The sequence below is a fragment of the Lagenorhynchus albirostris genome, chromosome 8 (genome assembly GCF_949774975.1).
Source record: "Lagenorhynchus albirostris chromosome 8, mLagAlb1.1, whole genome shotgun sequence".
In the NCBI taxonomy this organism is placed as follows: domain Eukaryota; kingdom Metazoa; phylum Chordata; class Mammalia; order Artiodactyla; family Delphinidae; genus Lagenorhynchus; species Lagenorhynchus albirostris.
The window spans coordinates 74,853,794-74,867,712 of record NC_083102.1 but is presented as its reverse complement, the minus strand read 5'-3'; the positions used below and the strand labels follow the sequence as shown (position 1 = coordinate 74,867,712).

The 13,919-nt window shown below is 36.3% G+C and overlaps 1 protein-coding gene across 3 annotated transcripts in view; it reads right to left on the bottom strand.

The window, feature by feature from the left end:
- KLHL7 (kelch like family member 7) overlaps positions 1-13,919 on the bottom strand; it is a 64,283-nt gene that overhangs the window by 34,648 nt on the left and 15,716 nt on the right. For all 3 annotated transcript variants that reach the window (XM_060157148.1, XM_060157149.1, XM_060157150.1), the window contains 5 exons: positions 10,181-10,283; positions 9,164-9,257; positions 8,766-8,890; positions 6,186-6,361; positions 3,666-3,840 (listed from right to left, as the gene is read on the bottom strand). In XM_060157148.1, the coding sequence (XP_060013131.1) occupies positions 3,666-3,840; positions 6,186-6,361; positions 8,766-8,890; positions 9,164-9,257; positions 10,181-10,283 (673 nt within the window). The remainder of the gene's footprint in view (positions 1-3,665; positions 3,841-6,185; positions 6,362-8,765; positions 8,891-9,163; positions 9,258-10,180; positions 10,284-13,919) is intronic.

Sequence of the window (13,919 nt, the reverse complement as noted above, 5' to 3'; positions counted from 1 at the left end):
TACTTCAAGAAACTAGCGGCAACCTATGCTGTACTTCTTAAAACTCCCTACATCTTGGTTATCAAGATACCAGCCTGGGAAGGGTAAGCTGGGATGAAGTGACAGAGTGGCATGGACTTATATACACTACCAATTGTAAAATAGATAGCTAGGGGGAAGCAGCTGCATAACACAGGGAGATCAGCTCGGTGCTTTGTGACCACCTAGAGGGGTGGGAAAGGGAGGGTGGGAGGGAGATGCAAGAAGAAGGGGATATGGGGATATATGTATATGTATAGCTGATTCACTTTGTTATAAAGCAGAAACTAACACACCATTGTAAAGCAATTATACTCCAATAAAGATGTTAAAAAAAAAAAAGATACCAGCCTGGGGTTGAAGTAGCTTGGTGAATTCTCCTTTCCCGGTTCTTTGTCTACCACCCCTTAAATGTAGATATTCACAAGGATATATCCTTGCTTCATACCCTCTTCTTTTTTCCCTTGACACCATAACTGTAACCAAAAGGTATTATACCATGCACTGTCTTATGCTTTTGCCACTCATGAAAAATTTTTATATTATGAGATATTCATCTAAAATATTTTTAGTAAATATAGAGCATTCCATTGTATGGATATATTGTAATACTTTTCCAAACTAGGGGACAGTATTGGGTCAACTTACCTAAAACCACAACAATATTAAGTAGTAGCTATGTGATACGTCTGACAGAAATTTTACTTTACTTCCAATTTAATAATTGGAAGTAATTAATAAGTATTAAAGTAATTATTAAAGTAATTAATATTTATTAATTACTATTTAATAATCAGGGCACTCAAAGTTATTGTCACTCTTTTTTTTCTTTTTTTTTTTTTTTTTGGCGGTACGCGGGCCTCTCACTGCTGTGGCCTCTCCTGTTGTGGAGCACAGCTCAGGATGTGCAGGCTCAGCGGCCATGGCCCATGGGCCCAGCCGCTCCGCGGCATGTGGGATCTTCCCGGACCGGGGCACGAACCCGGGTCCCCTGCATCGGCAGGTGGATTCCCAACCACTGCGCCACCAGGGAAGCCCATTGCCACTCTTGAGAAGGGTATCTCAGGCAGGAATGAAAGTTGTCATTTCTCTTTTATTTCCTTCCTTAATTTTGTGTCTGAAACCAGCTATACCTTAAATGAAATGTACAAATGAATGCCAAAAACAACTTAAGGTTTCAAAGTAGGTTTCTAAATACCTTCTAGGAGAGGCTTTCTTGCTCATTACATATTAACTGAAACCTATACTGCTATCCCATGTGTGGATACTGTCCATGTGGTTTTTGGTTTAAGATGAATGGGAACTCAAGAAGAGCCTGGTAGAGTTAGCAGGAGCATACTTATCTCAGCATATCACAGTCATACACTACACATTTCAGGCCTGTTTAAAGAACAAGCTGAACTTCCACTTACAGCAGTATGACAGTTGAGACTTTCAGAAATAACTTTCTGCTACAAAATTGCTACAATGCTGGAAAGAATAAAACAAACATTCTTTTAAGTGCATAGCTAAGATCAGAGGGCCAAAAATGGAGGGCGAACTAAACACCAGAATAGTGAGTGTTAAGAGACCCTGGAGCTACTCTGAGAGCTTTCGATAATACTGGAAACCTAGAAATTGATGTTATTGGCTGCATGAGGGAAATAAGATTAGGTCTTGGATTTGCACAAGTGTTGGAACTGAGAGCTCTATCTAAAGCTGGATCACTTGTATTGGTTATACTTTTAATGAAGATAAGCTAAGAAAACTGTCTAATGGCAAAAAGGAAAAATAGTAATCTATTTCAATTTCACCTCCAGGCAGAGGTAAAGTCTCCCTCTTTTGAGAATTTATAATGACAGATCATACAGGTTTGAGGTTTGAATTTACCTGTCTACAAGTCTAGAAACCCATAAGCCAAGAAAAATTCAAAGTAGTCCTGGATTGTTATGGCCCAGGGCACTTGGCAAAAGCAAACACTATTCTCTTCTTAAGGAAAACAGGGAAAACCTGGAGGAATACAAACCACACCTCCCAATATTTCTGGAGATTAAGATCGATCAAATATAAGCTCATGGGACTTTCCTGGTGGTATAGTGGCTAAGACTTTGCCCTCCCAATGCAGGGGGCCCGGGTTCGATCCCTGGTCAGGGAACTAGATCCCACATGCTGTAACTAAAGATCCTGCACGCCGCAAGGAAGACCCGAAGCAGCCAAATAAATAAATATTAAAAAAAATATATATATAAAAGCTCACAATCCAAAATTATAAAACACAAAGAATTAAGCCACCAGGAATAGGCCAATGAAAAAACAGCAGCATTTGGTCTTCAAAGACTTCAGATATTGTTATTATCAAACACAGAATATAAAATAACTGTATTTAATGGGACTTCCCTGGTGGTCCAGTGGTCAAGACTCTGAAATTCCACTGCAGGGGGCACAGGTTCGAGCCCTTGTCAGGGCTGCATGCCACATGGTGCAACAAAAAAAAAGAAAATAAAAGTGCTGAAGGAAAAATAAAGCCTATCTCCAAGAAGACAGAACAAAGAGGCAAAGATGGATAACAAGAGAGACTTAAGATTAGAGACTCAATGCCTAAAGAATCACAATATCAATAATAAAGAACTGAGAAATCTGTGGCTGAAAAGATAGAGAATGCCCAATATGATAACTTAAGAAAAAGAAAAAAAAAAGATGCACACCAAGGTACATTACTGTGAACTTTCAAAACACCAGGGATTAAAAAAAAAGATTTTAAATGCTTACAAGGAAGAATAAATAAACTGGCATCAGTTTTCTCAAAAGCAACAATGAAAGCTAGCAAATAATGGAGAATGCTTACGATTTTCAACGTAATTCTACACCTGGTTTAACTATCCTTCGACATTTTATGATAAAATAAAGATAAGAGATTTGTCAAATCTCCAAATATTTGTTGATCATATATTCTTTCTCAGGAACCTTTTAAGGATATGTTCAATCAAACAGAATTAAGAAAGGTGAAGACCTGGGGTTGAGGAAGATAGTGAATCTAGCTTAGGAAAGGAGTGAAAGAACATCCCAGTATGGCAGAGAAGGGAAGTCCCAGGACAAGAACTGTGCCTTAAGCCTAAAGGGCAAACACTCCATCCTGGAATAGGCAGAAGGAAGGCTCTATAAATGTGTTTCCAAAAAATAAAATCAACAGATTGTTTAATTGTACAGACAATTTTATTAAGAGGCATTTTACAGAGGGTTTGGAACTTAGCCTGCAAGTCAAGAAAAATTAAGTAAATGGAAAAAAACAAATGTGGCAAAAAATGTGCTCCACGCGCAACAAACAAACCTTTTTCTTTAAGAAAGAAAATGTGATCACAGTACACTACTTGGCTAAATTATTTTAAAAAGGAAACACAAAAAACAAAGTGAATGAAAGTTATTGTACACAAAAGGAGACAGAGCATAAGTAATTTTTAAACTTCTATCACACATGTTCCTATAAAATAAGGGCTGAGGCTAAGTTCCCTCCGGATAGACAGTTGAGAACCCCAATAGATTAATTATCCAGAAGGGCAAAGTCTTGAGTGTTTCTCCCTGGCTACCGAGTCTGATCCATTCTGAAGGGTTTTAAGCCCATGAGAAACTGGCTACACGATAAGTTATAAATGGATATTAAGGCAACTTACTTATCACCATCTTAAGGCATTCAGGATTGTCTTGAATAAGTGGTTCAGCTTGTACTGTTTTACTTAAGAAATTCTTTGATATGAGAGGAAACCTGACTTTAGCAAGGATGTCAACCATGAATGGCTGGCGGTTAGGTTCATCATATTTCAACCACCTGACTGCAGCATCATAAACCTAAGGGGAGAAAAACAGCATAGTAAAGTTCTTAGAAGGCAGCAGCACTTCCAATTACCTATGTTTACTCTCACGTTGAAAGGGGAGAGTCTCATGAAGGCACAACTTCTTATTCCCAATATTTTATTCAGATATTTGCTTTCATCCCCAAACACTATCTGTACTTCAGAACAGTTTACACAATGCTCTAGTGATTCTTCTAGGTAATATGTTTTTTAGAACTAATTACTACTACTTCTAGGTAATATGTTTTAGAACTAATTACTACTACATAATGTAATGACAGGTAGGATGTTGAATCTATAATCATTTTTAAACAAAATATAGCTTCCTTTTAGGAAGGAGATATGATGTACATTTCCACTGAAAAAAATCTATTGGTCAATGATAGTTTCAATATATGTTCATATGGTACCAGGAGAACAGGTTAATTTCCTCAGAGGCCTTCTACCCCAAGAGATATGAAGGTCATCTATGATTTTATTCCTGAATTATGCATTGACAGACTTATTTACTTTCTGGAAACTTGATGATATAAAAATTCTATATATGAAAAGTAAATTACAGGATATTTACATAAGAATTGCTTTCCAAAATAATATGGTAGCATTCATTTAACTGTACCAAACAAGCCCAAGTTTATTAACATAATTGGATTTATAAATCACTAGTTTAAATACACTGAAAACAAACCCATTATTTCATATACATATACATCTACCACACACATTTGAGTTACTTACATTAGTTATTTTGGGTTGGTGTTAATAAGCCCTAAGTCTGATATAGTTAATTTTTTATGGGAATTGGTCTTTTTTTTAAATAAACTATTTATTGGAATATTTTTTGATTTACAGAAAAGTTGCAAAGATAGTGCAGAGTTCCCATACACGCTGCACTCAGTTGTTAAAATAGTACATTAGTATGAAACTCTTATAACTAATGAACCAATACTGATACATTATTTATTAACTAAGGTCCATACTTTAAAAAAAAAATCCTTTAGTTTTTGTCTAATGTTCTTTTCCTGTTCCAAAATCCCATAAAAGATACCACATTACATTTAGTGGTTATGTCACCTTAGGCTCTTCTAGACTATGACTGTTTCTCAGACCCTCCTTGTTTTTGAGGACTTTTTGACAGCTTTGAGTTCTGATCAGGTATTTTATAGACTGTCCCTCAATCTGGGTTTGTCTGATGTTTTCTCATGATTAGGCTGGGGTTATAGTTTTTTTGGGAGGAAGACACAGAGGTAACATGCCATCCTCATTACACAAGAGTACATGATATCACTGATGATATTAACCTGTAGGTAGTGTTCATCAAGTTTGTCAGGTTTCTTCAGTCTAAAATTATTCTTCCCTTTCTATACTATATATGTCAGTCAATTTTGCTCATATAATTGAGTTTTTTCTTTATGCCTACTCAGGTTCTCCGGGTCCAACCTGTCAACTTGAAAACTAATACTCTGGGCCATGAAGACTGGGAGAAAGAATACGGCTCAGTGCAAACCTTTTATCTCTAGAACAAAAGTAACTAAAAGCATGCGATCTTACTGTACCTCTATTAGTTTCCTATTGCTGCTATAACACATTATCACAAACTTACTGACTTAAAATACAGAGAAGGATGGGGAACTGAAAACAGGGTTTAAGTGAATGTCTGCATATCAAAGTGTTACCCCATCTAGTTCCCAACACCTGTACCCAGCTTACACCTCTGACTGTTTATCTGACAGTTCTGGAGGTCAGAGTCCAAAATGGGTCACACACTGGGCAAAAATCAAGGTGTCAGCAGGGCTGCCTGAAGGCCTACAGGAGAAACCATTTCCTTGCTTCCTCTAACATCTAGCAGCCATCTGCATTCCTTGGCTTGCGGCCCTTCCTCCATCTTCAAAGCCAGCAATGGCCAACCAAGTCTAATTCATATCACATCACTCTGACACTGACTCTTCTGTCCCTCTTCCATATTTAAGCACCCTTGTGATTACATTGGACCCACCCAATAACCTCCTCCTCTCATGATTCTTAACCACATCTGCTGAGTCTCAACTGCTATGTAAGGTAACACATTCACAGATTCCAAGGATTAGGGTGTGGACAACTCTGGGGGAGGCATTGTTTTACCCACCCAAGAGCATCTCTACAAGTGGCCGGTCTCTCAAAGAGCCAGCCCCTACAAGCACCCAAAACTTATTTTTCCTATGAAACAGAATTTGGAATTAGTGTAAAGAACACATTCTCTCCTAATATGATTCTTTTCTTTGTCATGTATCCAAAAATGAAGCATAAGAAATCCATAGGGACATTTTTACTAAGAAAAATGTGAGAAGCCAGTTTAGTCACCTGATCCTCTGCCCTCACAGTCAGAGTGTCCTGGTTGAGGAGATGTGTAACTCGCTTGACATCAAGTTGTAGAAATTCATCAGTTTTATAAACTTCAGTAAAATGCTGATGAATAAAGTCATCTGCGGTTGCTTTCAATTCAGGACAGTCTAGACACTCTGCTAGCACACTTATACCTGAACACAGAAAGAAAACAAATGAATAAAAGATGAATACCTTAAAAAACAAACAAACAAATATACATTAAAGATTAAGTATGACTCTAGGAAAATGAGACAATAAATTTCATAAATCTGGATCCTTTTCTTTTCCATTGATTTGTCTACTGTTATGCCAATATACTCTCTTATGTGTGGCTGAATTTGGTACTTTGTAGGACAGGCCCCCTTCAGTGTTTTTTCAAACTTTTCTTGGCTACTGGTATAACATTTTCTCTTGTAAATAAATTTAAAATAAGCTTATAACATTCTACTTCTTAAAAATCCTGATATGACTTCAATTAGGATTGCTGAATTTCTGGATTACATTAGGGACAGTTGCTTGTTCTGCAACATGGAAGAGTTCCACTTAGGAACATGACATAGATCTCCACTTACATTTTTTAATGATCTTCAATGTAATTAACAGTTTTTTTCATAGAAACCCCATATATTTTCCATTCAGCTATTTTATTTTCTCTTTAGGAGGGAAGATCCCCCTTAATTGATTATTAATGTTCTGTATCAGGAGTCTGCAAAATACTGTCCATGAGCCAAATCCAGCCCACATCTAGCTGTAGGGTCAGCAGCTAAGAACGTTTTTCATATTTTTGAAGGGTTGTGAAAAAAGGGGAAGTGGGGAGAAAAGGGGGGAGGGGAAGGAGAGGAGAAGCAGGAGAGGGAGAAGTAGGAAGAGGAGCAACAAGGACCACACGTGACACATGGCCCACAAAGCCTAAAATATTTGCTATTTGGCCCTTATAGGAAGTTTGCCAACCTCTGCTAAATAAAACCACTGATTACTGTATATGATCTTGTGGCAGGCCTCCATTCAAAGTCATTAAAATAAATTTAACTAGTTTATTAGCTTTGATTTTCCATGTTTCAACTTCAATGCTGTCTTCAGATAGTTTTGACACTTTCGTATTTATAACCATAAAGGTTCTCATAACTGATGCCTGCTAGTGAGTTAGACTAGTTGTCATTTTCTAAATGTACTGACCAATGCCATGGCATGCTATGTGCTCAGTCTGCTACACCTGAACATTTATGTTCCCACCAGGGAAATGATATTTTCACCAAGAACCAGTATTTGTTTTTTAACTAACTTTTGGCAGTTGAATTTGTTGTAATTATGCTACTCAATTAAATATCATGCAGATCAATAAAATATGAATGTGAAAAGAAAGCAGTTGCTTCTATGAAACCTAATTCTAAGGTTTACAACAGACTTGAAAACGGCTCAAATTAAGCATGACCAGGACAACGGATAAAATCGGGGAAAACACTGCAAAATTCTAGAGGGATTCTATAATCAGACTGTCTTGCTCAGTTATCAATTCGTTTTAAGGAAACTAAAAATAAAAAATCATAGATAATATATTACTGATGTGACTTAGGTAAGACAGACAATGGATCTGTATTCAAATCATAGACTTGGTCTTACAGTCACAGATTGGCAGATTGGTATATTTTTATGTTACACTAAAATAACACCTTTACGGCAGATATAATCTTGTTTAACCACTCACTGCGTTAATGAAATTTTAAATTAGCCAACAAACTACTGTTATGATTATGCCTGATAAGGAAACTTTTATTGTTACCTTATTTATTTTTTTTGATTGACTACACTGGTGGAAATCTTCAGCACGAAGCTGAACGGTAGCACGTTTCCATGCAAAGAATATTAGCTTTAGGTTTCAGACACATACAGGTTAACTTAGGTATTTTATTTCTAGTTTAAAAGTTTTTTTTAAACATTAGGAATGGGTACTGAAAACACAAAAGTGCCTTCAGCATCTGTTGCTATGATTTTAAGTATTTTTTTCCTATAGCATGTTAGTATAGTATATTATGTTTGGTTTTTTAATACTGAATCATTTTGTCATTTCTGAAGTAAATCATTACTCGTTTTCCTAAACACACAAAAACTCATTACTGAGGCTATTTTTTATTTTGGAAAATGCTGATACGGTATTTTATGGCTTGTTTCTGCCCAGGTTAATATGTACCTCCCTAACCTCCTCTTAAAATATATTACTAGGTGACCACCTACAGCAGTGGGATAAGGAGGGTGGGAGGAGACGCAGAGGGAGGGGATACGGGGATATATATATACATAGAGCTGATTCACTTTGTTATACAGCAGAAACTAACACAACATTATAAAGCAATTATGCTCCAATAAAGATGTTAAAAATAAATAAATAAAATAAAATAAAATATATTACTAGAAAAATTTGTACTGGACAACACCTTTAAGATTAAATGAGGGTAAAAAAAGATTAAATGAGGACACTTATAACCACGCTTTTTTTCTTTATTAAAATATACATTAACGGTGTTTTTTGTTTTAAAAAATAGGAATCTCATTTCTTACCAAGACAATTTGAAGCATCAACTTGTTCTTTCAAAAAATCAACACACATTTTCTTCACAGGTTCAATCTGGTACTGGTTTGCTGCATCTAACAAAGACTGAACATTGTTGCTATTCACAGAAATTCTGTAAGTAAGTTAAAGTGAATGTTAGTTTCCTACAATTTATTATTTAAATAATGCTACCATAGAATGTATCCTTCTAGCCCCCGAAATTAAACAAAAAATTAAACTTTACAGCCCTTGAATTAGTATGGCATAGGATCCTCAAACCCCGCCCCTACCATCCGTGTAGTTTTTCATTCTGAAGACTCTGGAGCACACCAATTTGTTACAACAACGCTTTGCCATGGCAGATCCCGACCTTACTCCTCCACAACAGAAACGATCCTTAACTTACCTAGCGGTATAAGCGAATTCCACAAGTTGTTCAATAATGTCAGGTTCAGCATCTTTGAGTTCCACTTCAAAGGACTTTGATTCAAGCATGTTAGCTAATACAAAGAGAAGAAACATAAATGGCATGAGTACTACCCTGAGTTTAACTGAAGAACCCGATCATTCTAGGCTGTGTTAAATGTGAGAAAAATAACAGGACAGAGACCTCCCTGAAAGAAAATAACAGGACAGAGACCTCCCTGAAAGAAAATACCTCAGAAAGCCCAACACATTCCTATAATAAATGCAAATTAATTCTCCATACTTGACATGTGCCTTAAAATAATTTAAGAAATTAGTGAATTAGTGTACTTCTAAAAAAAAAAGCCCAAATGAACAGAGAGACATAAAAATGCATTTAGTATTTCCCCAACTCCTAAATTAATTTGGTAGCATTCTCTTAAATTGTTATGGGCAAAATGCCTCTGAGGTAGCTGGAACAAACCTACAAGAACAATGACAATTATATGTATAGTCAGCTTTCACTAGCAAAGCTCTCATTCTTCCCCAAAACCCTGGTAGGTAGCCAGAGCACTAAAGAGAAAACTTGAGGCAGATATATTATATAACCTGATCAAGCTCACGAGCAGTACTAAGTAGAACCAGGACTTGGACCCAATTCTCAACTCCAAACTAGGGTTCTTTCTAGTATAATGTATTTCATTTTGCTTTAGTTTAACTTGCTAGATAAAATGCCATAAGACTTATCTGCTCCTGTGCCTTTCCACCAGAGGTTAAGAAAAAAACCTGGTATTCAAGCAGAAGCTATATCTCCATTAATAAAGACTTCAGGCCTTTAGGGCTAACGAAAGGACAGTTTTCCTTTGATCAATCATCACCATGACCACTCTTCAATCTCTTCACTGTTCTGTGGACTTAACTTAAAGTGCTTTTAAAACTGGGAAAAATGGCATATTTTCAATTAGACCCCACCTAATTCTCATAGAAAAATTATTATGCTTTATCTTAAGATACTTACTTGTGAACATTAAGTTAAAAAAATGACTCGCTGCAGCAAGGACAACACGATGAGCAGGTATCTTTCTTTCCTGGACCATAAGGATCACATCACACAATGTTTTCTAATCAAGAGAGAAATAAATAAAATTAAAAGGGGTTCAATGGGCATGGCTTAGCCAAGATATAAAACAGGCACTTGCCAAATGCTTTATCTCTATTTTGTATTTAAATCCAGTCTTTTTCCAGCACAGATTTTGTTTTTAATATAAAACCTATTTAGGAAGGACTTACAGAGTTGCTGTCGTGAGTTTGCTGTATCAAAATTTGGCACTTAGCTTCTCAACAGTCAGGAAAAAAAAAAGATCTTTATAATCAGAAAAAAAGTAGTCTACTAATCTTTGGGGGAAGCCAAATTTTTTTTCTGACATGAATTCTAAGATATTTCTCATGGTGAGATTTTATGGGGACGTTAAATGACCTAATGACAATGTTCTTGATGGTTTTTCAAATATAACAATCTGCTTCTTAAAAATTGTCCTTGATAGAATGCAGGTGCACACTGCATTTTCCAAGAAAGTTGCCTTCATAGATCTAACCTGCAACAGAAACAACTCAGAATATACAGAGTGGATGAACCAAATGTCCATTCAGCACTCTCTCCTTAAATAACATCTCTCTAAAATGCACTTCTGATGGGACCTGGATAGCAGCCACTTTTAAATTGTGATTTCTGACCTAGGCCAAAATGTGTCGCTCTAGGTTACTGAAAGAAGGCAGATCTAGATTATACACTTAAAATGTTGGAAAAATGGGGTATATTAAGGAAAAAATTTAAGATTTACTGGAACCCTTAAAGATGAATTCCAAGGAAAAAGAAATGTCCTTTTTATCAAATACAATTTCAATTTTTTAATGAAGTTAAAGATAACATACAGCTTGGGCTCAGAAAAAATTTTGTAAAGCACCCTCTTAGGCACTGGGAATAGGAGGTAAATAATATTTTCAGAGTAATTTCACTCACAAAACTAAATAATGGCTCAAGAGCTCAGAGGATATGGCATTTTCCAAATTTTAAGTATTTTACTGAAACTACTGATATAGTTTCTGATAGATAAATCACTGCTATTTCCTACTTTACTACTTCATGAATAAAAAACCCAAATAAGACGGTAATGCTTAGAATGAGAAAAGAAATGGGTCCCAATTAATGGGCTAAGGGATGAACATTTCACTCTTACAGCTTACTTAAGTATTTTTTTATCAGGTCTATAGACTATTGCTTAGAAATTATATGCAGATTATAGTTAAAGCTACTGTTACTCCAACAGTGTCTTAAATTTTTATTTCCTTTTATTTGGGGAGGGGGTACAGAACAGGCGTAGCTCTCAGGTGATTTTGCTGCACCCAAAAATAGCAGGTAGCAAAACCAAGCCAACTATTTGGTTACTATCAAAACAAGCTGATCAAGTTGCTGAAGATAAAGAAAGAGAAAGGGAGGAGGGAGGGAAGGAAGGAAAAAAGGAGGGAGAGGAAGAAAGAATACTGACAGAATAGCAAGCAAATTAGATAGGTGAGGGACCTACGGCTGCTGATGGGAAGTTCCAAAAAATGTAAAGCTAAACTGAAATGTAGCAAAAAACCTTTCCAAGGCATACTCAGGAATGGGGAATGTTAGTGTAGTGAATTTACAGGCACTGAAGGAAGTTAGAGAAATCAGAGGGATCTTTGTACAATTTAGTCTTAGTCTAAGATTAATCTCTAGCCAGATAGTAACGTTGTGTGTGGCGAGTAGGAGGAGGTGAAATGGGAGCAATCTTTTATATCCAAATGGTGCATTTATTTGGCTGGACTACAATAGATTAATAGGTCCTATTCAACAAGAAATGAGACGGACCTAAAGGCAGAGGTCCCTCCTGCTATCAAACCTCTGGGGAAGAGGTGTATGCAAAGACAGGAAATGGGAAGAGACAGAGATTCAGGTGATCTGGAGAATGAGAGGTAACAAGTCCTAGGTGAATGGAAGAGAAACAAAAACAAACAAAACTACCTTTTGAACAATACATCTTCACTGGATTAAACAAACCAAAAAACCTTGCAATTTCTGTTTATGTCCTCCCAAAATTATATCTTTGTATTTATTATTTTCAGCTTCTGAATCTTTAGTCTCTTATAAACAGCATAGATTTTTGTGTAACTTAGTCTGAATTTCTCACCATCTAATAATTATTTTTAGTAGGGTTTAGTTGAATCCCTCCTATTTATTACTGATAACTTATGTTTCATCTTACATATGCCATCTTTTTAAATACTATTTATTATGTTTCCTTGCTGTCTTCATTTTTTTTTTTTAAAACTGTCGGTTGCTATTTTGGTCACATTTTCTTTGGACTTTTTCCTCCTTTAGGTGTCTCATTTACAGATCTGTCAAGTATTTGCAAACTGAATCCAGCAGGGTATTGTTCTAGGAATGCAAGAAGGGTTCAAGAATGATAATTCTATAAATGTAATTCATCGTACTGACAGGTTAAAAGAGAAAATTTTCATGTAGTAGAAAGACTTCAGGGAATTCCCTGGTGGTCCAGTGGTTAGGACTCCCGTGCTTCCATTGCACGGGGCACGGGTTCGATCCCTGGTCAGGGAACTAAGATCCTGCATGCCGTGAGGCTTGGCCAAAAAAAGAAAAAAAGAAAAACTTCAATATATGGGCAAAAGAGTGTTTGATAAAATTAAAAATTCATTTCCTGAGATTCTTTAATAAAGAAAATGATGTGTCTGTATGTTGAAGGTCATTCATCAGAATCAACAGCAAACTAGTGAAGCAGGAGAGACATTCTCATTCAAGTTTGAAATATACACACACACACCCTGTCACATTGTTCTGGAAATTTTAGCCATATCACTAAGGAAATAAAGATAAATCAATTTAACACTTGTAGAACTAATATGAAAAGTTAGTAAGGTGGCTAGACAAATAAGATAAACATGAAAAAGCAATTAGATGTGAGTAATATGCCATTAGAAAAACACACAAATGAGAGAAATAAAAATCCCAGTCATAGCAGCAACAAAATAATTAAATGTTGAGAAATAAACCTAAGAAATGTGAGGGATCCACAATAACGGGCATTTGGCATATGATAAAGATACCATTTCACATATGTGGTGAGAAGGTGGAGCACAGGTAATGTTTAAGGCAGTGAAATTATTGTGTGTGATACTCTAACAGTGGATATATGTCATTATACACCTGTCAAAACCCACAGAATGTACAACACAAAGAGTGAACCAATAATGTAACAATGGCTCATCCATTGTAACAAATGCCCCACACTTAGACAAGATGTTAATAATAGGGGAAACTGGGGCGAGGGGGAGGGGCAAAGGGGTAAATGAAAACTGTACTTTCTGCTCAATTTTTCTGTTAAACCTAAAACTGCTCTCAAAAAAAAAGTTTAATTTAAAAAATGTGGTGAGAGATTTGATAATTGAAAAAATGGGATAACATATCAATTTGAGAAACAACAGATTTCTCTGTCATGAAGTACTCTCTCTTCCTCTGGGGAAGGTAAGTACTGGGAAGGAAGTTTCAGTCCTTTCCTCCAACTGTCGCTCGTCGAAGAGTGACTACAGGATGAGCAAGAGCATGGCAGAGGTCACTGACCACACACTGCCAGGCCTCCTGGCTCACTCTTCTTCCATTAATCTGCCCCCAAAGTAGAACGTAATTCATTGGGAGGCTTGCCCCTATCTATGGCAGG